We start from the raw sequence: 11,432 nt of genomic DNA, 5'->3' as shown, positions 1-11,432 counted from the left end.
GTCGAGCATGCACTCCACTGAACCACCCTAACTGAACTCTATTCATGATTGGAGTTCCAATCTACTTCCCCAATTCTGCTACCAAGCCCCCAAAAGATGCGGTTCACATGTTGGGGAGTTTTACCGTACTCTACATTAGTACAAACCTTAAACCAAATAACTACTTAGGCTGCCATTTTCCCTCGATTGGGATGAGAATCCCATCCTTGTCTAATACACGTCCCTATCATGAATACCTTCACGGTTCTCCCCTAATTAGATTCGACTAAGTCTTCACAATACATGAGATTTGAAGGATTCGCGATCCTTCTTACTCTTTAATACCCAACTACTGACAACATGTTTCTCGTCTGTGCGAGTGCTCTATTACGAGCCCAAATCCCCAAGGACCACTCACTCCTAAAGATCAGACAAACACTTCCCGAATCCCAACGAGAATAATAATCTCATACGCCTTGAAATGATTCCCCACCTATATCTTGAGGTTCGAATAATCGATGTCCATGGCAAGGCCTCAACAGTAAACCACTTACCCTGGCGCTTCTAAAATCCGAGTCAATCATAACGGCCGAGTCACCAATCCAGTCCATAGGCCTTCTGTGTCATGTCCCAGAACTGATCTCAACCCTAGACCCAGATAATATTGAACGCTCCAAACCAGCAAGGAGCGAAACAACTTTTCACTAACCACCCGGTAACTCACAGTATGCAAATGACATATGACAATTTTTTGAATGTGTATTCCAAACACAAACAGGGCAACACACCCAAAGATACACTTACTAAAACCCTCGAAGCGAAAACTCCCTCGTGCAACTTCCTACAAGTACCGCACTAAACCCGGCCCTGCTGGCCTCTCACAACTTACTCGAACCCTTGGGTCCCCTTCGGGGACCCTCCAATGTATGTACATGATATGATTACCCTCTTCCCAATGTGCTCCACATAAATCTCTTCTCACGAGCTCTAGAAATCATATTGATCAGGGTCTCGCACCCTAGCACACTCACCAACTCAATCATCGACGGTTGAACTACAATAGTTGGAGAAACCTCTGCTCTATACCGGGCTACTAACCATCCCCAAGACCTAGTCTGCCAATCCCGAAAGTGCAATAGATCGCATAATCAATCCTTGCTGCCTGATACAAGAGATCTAAGGCGAACTCAAAATCCTGACATTCCTTCCACTATCTGGCTCACTACCGGAGCTAAGATCAAACCCTGGTCCTTCTCCTTGCGGGCTCATCCGCATTCTGCATAACAACTATTCCCACATTCCAATCATAATCAAGGATTCTCCTTCCCAAGCTTCTTAGATTCTGCAAGACTCTCACTCATTCGAGTATGGAGCATGTGCTGTTAGTAGTACAAGCCCATACTACCTTCTATCCATACTTTCCTCAGTAATTCTACCGAATCCTCTAAGTCACCTACCCCATTAACGCACCAAACATCCGCCGAACAACAACACAATATCCAACGAAGCACCTCCTAGGCTTCCCCTAGGCTCCCAACCTCACTGAACTGCCCCAGTAACTCATTGGAGCATATCCTAGGCTTTCCTAGGTTCCCAATCATGCCCTGTCATTAGCAACTGAAGAAATCTCCATGATGTCATCCATCTACCTCCTGGATATCATCACATCCACTTAATATCTGACTCCCACCACTTAAGAGTTCCACAAAGCACAAAGCAAGCAGCATTCATGTAGTTGCACTCCGACCCAAAGAACTGCCATAAAACATTCAGTCAACATATCGCGGCTCTCGCTACCCACATCCGTCAATCCTCACTGTCGGCTGCCTTATGCATGCAAATTATACACATAACAGGATCCAGTAGACTGTTGAATAGAAGACTCTACCCTAGGACCACAACCAAACAAGGAAAAGAAAATAAGGCCAAATCTATTGTTCTACAGCTATAAGATCCTAACCGTATACAATTTTAAAAGCATACACATATCAGTTATAAATACGAATTATCATTCTCATTCCAGCATGACATCCAATATTCCAAGGCTACAAGCATCACATATCAGGCCAACCTATTGTTGACTACTCAACACTAGCATGCAAGTCTACCAGCTCACACATCATATGCAAGCATCTCCCCTAGCCCTAACTAGCATGCGAGTCACAAATTCACAAACCAAGTCATAATAAACAATATATATGGGTATTCTAGGGAAACTTACTTGGGCTCAGCTGATTACACGCATCACACACATTGTTCTTTTCAATGTTCTTTTCCCTTTTTAGCTTCTTTTTCAAATTCCTTTTTGTAAAAATGATTTTCTTTTGGAAAATTTCATACCAAGTCCTTAGTCTGAGTCCAGGCACACCTGAGAGTGTGCCCGAATCCCTCAAACCAAAGCTCTGATACTAAGTTGTAACATCCAAAAAATACAGGCCAAAAATTTCATTTTAATTAAGTTATTATATAAAATCATCAGTATAAAACATTCATAATAATATCTCATGTCAAAACCAGTGTGTCAATAATTAAGCATGTCGTCTTAAAATAATATTAGTGTTTAATCCGAAAGACCTCGTGGACGGAAAACATAGTGTGATGCGCTGCGATCGAGCCGACTCAATTCCTTTGAAAATGAAGTACCTGAAACCATAAACAAAACATGTAAGCACGAAGCTTAGTGAGTTTTCCAGAGCATATCATACACACAATCAACATATCATATATCCTGTTAGCTATAAAAGCTACTTGTATCACATATCCTGCTAGCTATAAAAGCTACATATAACACATAATCCATGCATACAAAAACCTGCAAGAATGCCATGGGCTACCCCACATGGTCTTACATCCAATGCCATGGGCGATACCACGTGGTCTTTACCTGGGACTGCCATGGGCTACCCCACATGGTCTTTACCTAGGACTGTGTGACAATTGTCAAATTTAGGACATTCTCGGTCTCATGCATCTTTTTATATACCATATATGCACATTATGTTATGGCCTAGTAGTATAAATTAGGTCATCATCTTGTAGAAACTAGGATCCATCAAAAATCTAGGACTAATATACTTGACTCTTGCAATTTTAGTAAGTTGTCTAGCTACTGTAGGAAATGCCAATGCTCGAATTAAAACAAACTCCAAGCGTTTGTTACAAATGAAAAAGGGTATTAAACCCTTAAAAATAAATTAAAACCTTCTAATTTCATTTCAATATGATGGTGAATATCAAACAATGTTCCAAAAATCCTAAAGATCGCAAAAATCCAAATTTATAAACTTTAAAACCTAAAAACTCTATAAGATTTGCTATGAACCTCATTATATTGAAATTTAAATAATTAAGTTATAAGATATAATAAAAGATATAAAGATTTAATTATCAAACGTAAATCATATTTTATGAACTAAAAAAAAATTCTTAAATAAATCAAGAATTACTTAAATAAACATTTTTATAAAAATTTAGGTTTTATAAAAAAAATTTTTTAAGGGAAATTTATTTAATTTGAATTAGGAGAGAGAGGGCCTCTCTTATACTCATAAAATCCGTCACCCTCTCTCCCATGCTCTCTCTTCCCAAAAACTTCAATTATTAAACCCATTCTTACAGTTCACATCCCTCTCTACACTCTCTCTCATACTCCACCCATTTACCACACTCAAACTCTCTCATTCTATCTCCAATCCCACGAAATACTCCAGCCAAGAACACCTCTCAACCTTCAAATCTTCATCTTCTAGGGTTGTTCTTCAAGGTAATCATGAAAATCCTTCATCTTCCCTCACTTTTCTTTCTTATTTTAAAAGTTTTTCTGGCACTTCTCATTCTTCTACTCCATTCTTTATGAACTTACATGAACATATCCATGAATGTCGAGTTTGATGATGATGGTGGTAGGGTTTCACCCAAGAACAACATGCATGTTGTTTAATGGTGAAATCCAAGGACCAAAACCTATGTCAAACCCTAAAATACGGATTCTTATAAGTTTTAAAGGTTCATATACCTTATGCATTCAAGTATTTCCTTTGAAAATATCACTATGACCAACATATTGTGACAACCCGATATTTTGAATCAATGTAATGACCTAAAAAGTCAAGAATTGCAACCCCTTTTAATATGATGAAATTATTGTCAAAAATAAAATGTTCAAAAGTCATCTACTGGATTTCATAAATGATAGTTATCATGTCAAGGTTTTTCAGAAATATAAAGAACATTAAAATCCGAGTTATAACGAAGAAGTTATGACCAACCTAAGATTCACAACAAAACCGTCAATACGATTAAACGTAAAAGTAAAATTGTTAATAAAATACTTTTTAACCTTAAGTATCTAAATGAGAATCGTCAATACGATTGGGAAGTTATGATTTTCGAAGTTTCGTATGTAGCAGTAGACAGCTAAAAACTCGAAATAGAGATCGAGGGATTTTTTACCGAAAAAATCTAAATGAGAGTCGAAGACCTCAACAATGGTAGTACAACGTTAAAAAGTGTGTCGAAAACAGACATCGGATGAAGAAGTTACAGATTTTTAACGGACCTTTTGTGTCCCGACCTGTTAAAAATAATATAATTAAAATTAAGTCAAAACTAGCCGACGGAGTCTAAATGAAAGTTGTAGTGTAGATTCTCACCTACGCGTGGATATAAAGAACGCAAAAAACGGAGCTCGTACGCAAAAGTTATGCAAGTTAGAAGTTGGAAAAATCCATTTACGCCCCGCGTAACAGAGGATAGGAGCCTCGACCCATCGGCCACAGGCTCTCCCATCGGACAGAAGCCCTCATATCCGAAGTGCGTAAGCAATGAGGTCCCACTATGTCCCGCGTAACCTCATACGCCCAACGCACCGAGGTGGTTCAGCCCCCTATAAAAGGGATGGGAGGGTTCCGGGCAAAATTGCTCATTTTTTTCTCATTCTCTTGCATTTTTACTCCATTTTGCATGCAAGAAATATCCCGAAGCCCTGGTTTTCACACCCAAGTCCCGAATGAAGTTTTATGCTCCTGAGATTCCCAAAAGTCCCGAGCAATCCGCTTTCTCCTGCCAAAGTTTTGTTCGGTTTTCATCTTACCATCTTCACTCTATCTGGTAAGTTTATACCCCTATAACTACATTTTCAAATGCTTTGTAAATGGTTTTATACACTTTTAAGGGGGGGGGGGGGGGGAATACAAGTAAACACACGATTATCCTCGTGTGAAAAACATCAATATCTTGCTATACTTTTTGTTATAATCAATCATATGTGATTTATAACTATCATACGATAACGTTCTCATGCAACATATCATGATAAACACTTTGTCTTTTTGGAATGAAACATGTTGTTATATAAATATCAAACACTTTATTTATTATTTTGAGTATAAATGTTCAATAATGTTATACTTTACATACAAAGTCGACATTACACTAAGGTTTACGATACAAACGAAACATACTTTTGGAAAAACTATAATATGTATAGTCTACTAGTTATTCATGAGATTTTACATACTATAAGTACTATATCAAGGAAATACTTTCATATACAAGAACAAATGGACTTTTCATACGGAAAATTATTTTATATTAAGTTTTGTGAGACATTCAACGTCATGTACTTTCAAGTATGCAGTTAAAGCCCTGTGTTATATACCATAATCTCTTGTAGGGAGAGCGTGATATTTGTGTATAGATCTATACGGGATTGACAATCCCACAACAAACCTGTTAGCTACAGCTAGGCCGGCAGGCATGGGGTGACAAACGTCATAACCTTCCAACACCTGTAGAACGTTGTTACAGGGAGTCTAGGTCAATAACATGGAAATAAAACTCACATGGAGTATTAAAAACACGATGATTTACGAGGTTATCAAATGTGTTAATAATTTTATACATACTTAAATCTGTTATGCTAGATATGAAAAACTACTAATGCATTACAGTTTTGGAACTTTTAAACTACCACACACTCATGGAAAAATATTGGATTTTTTCAAAAATAAACTCAGTGATTTTATACCAAACTTACAAATTTTATACATAAACGCTTACGAACTCACCAACTTAATTGTTGAAACTCTTTGAAAACTACTTGTATTTCTCAGGGATTCAGTAATACAAGTAAACCCCAACTTTTGGAGAAGGGATGCTAAGGCGTTAGTTTAAAACTCATTTTGTCATCATATTGTAATTTATTTTGAACAAGTATCATTCAATAATGTAACTTTTAAATCATATATATGATGGTTGTTTTACTTTCTTTACTATGTATTCAACTGTTACGATACTAAATGAAGTCATCCGCCCTCGAACAATTCCGTCGTTCTGGTTTGGGGGTGTGATTGATTGGTATCAGAGCATTGTTTATAGTGAAATAAGTATATCGAACCACATAAGATATACAAACTATAAATGCATAGGGACTAAAACTCTCTGACAAATTGTTTTTACACCTAAACCGCATTTCATTTAGCTTAAGTTATTTGGGTCGTAAAAGCACAAATACATGCATACAACAAGTCATTTTCATAGTTATAACTATACAAGAAGTATTAAGACAAGTTGGACACTACGACTAGGCCTCGGAATATGTAATCGTATTTGGGACGAATATAGCCTAATCAACTATATTTATCCGAGATCGGACTAATGTATGTTAAGGAATGGTCGTAGTGAGCAACAAGTCAAAACTTACCAAAATAACACTAATATCAAACATACAAACTTAAATACTATAGGAGTATTTGGTAAATACAATAAGTTAACTTACGTATTTAGATGTACATGTTTTGAATTCTAGACAATTCTCATATCTCTATTCTTGCATAGGCACAATGGCTGGATTCCACCCGCCAGGGGACCCTTACTACCCAAATCAGGGCAATGGAGGATGGGTAGAGGAGGACCCCGAAGAAGACGAAGAAGCCATAGAGATGGAGGAAGGGGATGACTCTGGGACAGACTTAGTACCAGAAGTAATCAACCCACCAGTTGCCCAATCTCCCGTAGTTAGGAGGAACTTTCACGGACCAACCCCCATTTGGGGAAGTCACCTTCACCATTGGAGCCAATAACAAGGAGTACGCCCTCCCTACGGTATGTGTCAGGACTTCTACGACATCAGGGATAGAGGTTCAACCGACCGAGCACTCCCAGTTATGGTAGGCAAACTAGCCAACCATTCCTATCAATTTGGGGTCCAAGCAAACCAGATTTGTGAGGTCAACGTGGAAGTATAAGTTCACACTTCCGACATCCATTAACTGGACAAGTTGCAGGATGATGCCCAGCTCCGTGCCGACACATTCCAAGCACAACTAATTGTAGCTCTCTTTGAGATAAGGGAACAGCAAGTCGCCTTCTATAGGCGCCTTATGGAAGCAAAGCAATCAGACACATAGTCGAGCTCCAAGTGCAACCTACGTCGCAAGTAGAACTAACCCAAATCCCATAATTTTGTTATAGAATAGTAACTCAACTAAAAGTCTTACTTTTCTTTAAATTGTGTATCGGAGATCCTTAGAAGGGTCGAAATTTTCCTAACTTCAAATGTAACTCAACGTATGTTTAATATATATGAAGAAATTCCTTTGTGTGTTAATTCTTTGAATACCACTCAGATTTATAAGTTTATCTATCACTATGCAAAATTTTGTTATGAGTCAAGCTCTAAAACCTTGGGTAGGACAGTCGAATTTATAAATTGATAACATAACAAATTTATTAACACACAACTTCCAATCATTCAAAACTTACGTTCTTTATTCTACCTCTTTAGCAGCACGATGCCGCCCCGTAGATCTAAACATCGTGTCAACATTGCAACACCTCCACCACCACCACCTCCATCAACAGATAATGCAACCTTGATAGTTGTTGTAACAACTGCAGTGACAACAACAATGGCACAGATGAGTAATAATGGGTCCAGAAGTGGAGTAAATAGCTCTACGAATGGCCAACACCATGGTCGTTCAGGGGATTTCATTTTCAGGTACTTCACCAATAGAAAGCTCATAACTTTTAATGGATCTGGAGGGATAATGGCTCTATCACAATGGATAGAGAAAATAGAAGTGGTTTTCGAGATCTGTGCATGTCTGGAAGTGAGCAAGGTAAAATTTTCCGCTTGTACATTCTCCGAGAGAGCTTTGATGTGGTGGAATGGCCACGTCAAGTCACTAACTCTGATAGTGGCAAATTCTATGGGCTGGGAGAATCTAAAGCAAATGTTAATGCAAGAGTACTGTCCAAAGGGTGAAGTACAGAAGCTAGAGAAGGAACTTTGGGGCCTTACTATGCTAGGCTCGGACATCACAACCTATACCAATAGGTTTAGTGATTTGGCAATCCTTTACCCAGGCATGGTTTCTCTAGAGAGCAAGAATATCGAAAGATACATCTGGGGGCTGTCATCCTAGATTCGGGGAAGTGTACTAGCTTCCAAACGAGTCACTTTCGATAGCACCAAACATTTGGCACAAGCTCTCGTCGACCATGGAATCTGTCAAGGCCTCGCGAATGTTGTCCCGAAGCAAACCATAGGAAACAACAACAACAATATCAATACCAACAATAATAGCAAGAAGAAGTTTTGGAGCAAGAGGAAGAGTTAGTTTTCACAAGAACCTTCCAAGAAGCAACAAATAGTGGCAGTCCATGCCGCTACTACCCCCACTACTGCTCCTGTTACCTCTGCATTAGCAAAGCAATACGCTGGGAACCTACCGAAGTGCAAAAAATGAAATTTCCATCACAATGGAAATTATCGGGAGATGCACTACAACAACTGCAACAGGAAAGGGCACACTGCCTGTTTCTGTAAGTCACCGGCTCGACCAATCACCCAAGTCCCTGGAGTCGGTGTGGGCTAGGCGTGTTATGGGTGCAGTGAGGCTGGACACTACAAGAGGGACTGCCCTAAGGCAAGGAATGTTGGCGGCATAGGAAGAGTGCTTGCAATAGGGAAGAATGAGGAAATAGCTGATCCCACGGTGGTTACATGTACGTTTCTCCTTGATAACGCTTATGAATGCATACTCTTTGATTTTGGTGCGGAGAGGAGTTTCGTGAGTCATAAATTCAAACACATACTAAAACAGAATCCGCAATCACTCAATAAGATATTTATAGTAGAAATGGAAAACGGTAGAACAGAAAGCACAAACGATATGTACATAGGCTGCACGCTAACTCTAAACGAACATTCATTTCAAATCGATCTAATGTTGATCACTATAAAGAGCTTTGATGTCATCATCGGTATGGATTTGTTAAGCCTACACCATGCCGATATACTCTGTCACGAAGGGGCCGTTCACATAAATCTGCCAAACGGCGAAACTCTTGTCGTTTATGGTGACAAACCCAGTACCAATTTACAAATCATCTCTTGCGTCAAAGCCTAAAAATACCTGTGTAAGGAGTACCATGCCTTCTTAGCCCACGTAGTAGATAAGGAAAAAGAAGAGAAAGACCTCAAAGACATTCTATAGGTCTGCGACTTTCCCGATGTCTTCCCTGAAGATCTTCTAGGAGTCCCACCATCACAACAAGTTGAGTTCAGAATCGATTCAATCCTAGGAGCTACCCCAGTAGCTAAGTCGTCGTATCTTCTAGCGCCAGCTGAGATGTAAGAATTATCCAGCCAATTAAACGAACTACTCAACAAAGGATTCATCAGACCGAGCTTTTCACCCTGGGGAGCACCAGTTCTATTCGTAAAGAAGAAGGAAGGATCTTTCCGCATGTGCATCGATTACCGAGAACTCAACAAGCTCACTATCAAGAACTGGTATCCCTTACCACACATTGACGAATTGTTCGACCAACTCCAAGGAGCGAGTTATTTCTCAAAGATCGTTTTGAGATCCGGGTATCATCAGCTACGAGTCTTGGAAGGAGATGTTCCCAAAACAGCCTTTCAAACTCGTTATGGTCACTACGAGTTTGTAGTGATGCCCTTTGGATTAACAAATGCACCAGTGGTGTTCATGGACTTAATGAACTGAGTGTATCATTCATTCCTGGAGAAACTTGTGATCGTGTACATAGACGATATACTCATTTATTCAAAGAGTAAAGAGGAACATGGTCAACACCTCCGATAAATCTTGGAAACTCTAAGAAAAGAGAAGCTAGACGCAAAGTTTTCAAAGTGCGAATTTTGGATTCGGAAAGTAGATTTCCTAAATCATGTGGTTAGAAAAGACGGGATACACGTGGACCCTTCCAAAATCAAGGCAATAAGGTCAGCACCAAGAACCCCAACGGAAATCCAAGAATTCTTGGGCCTTACTGGCTATTACCTAAGATTTATACAAAACTTCTCAAAGATTGCTAAACCACTTACCACCTTGACGCAAAAGGGTGTAATTTTCAATTAGGAAGAAATACAAGACCCTGCATTCCAAACACTGAAGCAGGCACTATGTAGCGCACCTATATTGTCCTTTCCAGAAGGAATAGAAGACTTTGTGGTCTACTTTGATGCATCTAATCAAGGTCTTGGATGTGTTATGATGCAGCGAGGGAAGGTCATCAACTACGCCTCGAGATAACTCAAGATGCACGAGGTCAAATACACTACACACGACCTCGAACTGGGAGCAATCGTTTTTGCGTTAAAGATTTGGAGACACTATCTCTACGACACAAAATGCACAGTCTTTAACGATCACAAGATCCTTCAACACATCCTCAATCAAAAGGAACTCAACATGAGACAAAGATGATGGGTTGAACTGTTAAATGACTACAAATGTAAAATTCTTTATCATCCAAGAAAAGCGAATGTGGTGGCTGATGCTCTTAGTCGAAAGGAATGCTCGGGCCGCCGAGTGAAATCCTTAACCATGACGATCCATTCATACCTATCCACGCAAATAAAGGAAGATCAGATGGAAGTCTTGAAATAAGAGAATGTGACGAGTGAAGCCTTTAAGGGAATGGATAAGAATCTTGAGGTCAAGGGCGATGGAGTTCGTTACTTCGTGGATCAGATCTAGACACCGAAGTTTGGTGGATTTAGAGACATTTTCATGAACGAAGCTCATAAAACTCGATACTTAGTGCATCCGGGTTCGGAAAAGATGTATCTGGACCTCAAGAAACTATATTGGTGGCCGACCATGAAAGCAGAGATCGCTACCTATGTGGGCAAGTGTTTGACTTGCACCAAAGTCAAGGTAGAGTGCCAAAATCCATCAGGATTACTACAACAACTCGAAATACCCGAGTGGAAGTGGGAGCAGATAACCATGGATTTCATAACCAAATTACCCAAAACAGCAGGTGGACTAGACACCATCTGGGTAATCGTCAATAGATTAACAAAATCTGCACACTTCCTACCCATAAAGGAAACTGACAAGATGGAGAAGCTAGCTTGAACATACATCCAAGAGATTGTACGACTACACGGTGTACCAATATCCATCATCTCC

At 39.5% G+C, this 11,432-nt stretch overlaps 1 protein-coding gene across 1 annotated transcript in view; it reads left to right on the top strand.

Moving 5' to 3' along the window:
• Positions 1-7,772: 7,772 nt before the first annotated feature.
• Positions 7,773-11,432, top strand: part of LOC145035283 (uncharacterized) — a 48,070-nt gene continuing 44,410 nt past the window's right edge. Inside the window, exon 1 of the mRNA XM_078983853.1 lies at positions 7,773-8,118. Within this exon, the coding sequence (XP_078839979.1) occupies positions 7,773-8,118 (346 nt within the window). The remainder of the gene's footprint in view (positions 8,119-11,432) is intronic.

Source organism: Lactuca saligna, chromosome 3 (assembly GCF_052625555.1).
Source record: "Lactuca saligna cultivar CGN05327 chromosome 3, ASM5262555v1, whole genome shotgun sequence".
NCBI classification, from domain to species: domain Eukaryota; kingdom Viridiplantae; phylum Streptophyta; class Magnoliopsida; order Asterales; family Asteraceae; genus Lactuca; species Lactuca saligna.
This window is presented reverse-complemented; position numbering and strand designations above follow the sequence as displayed.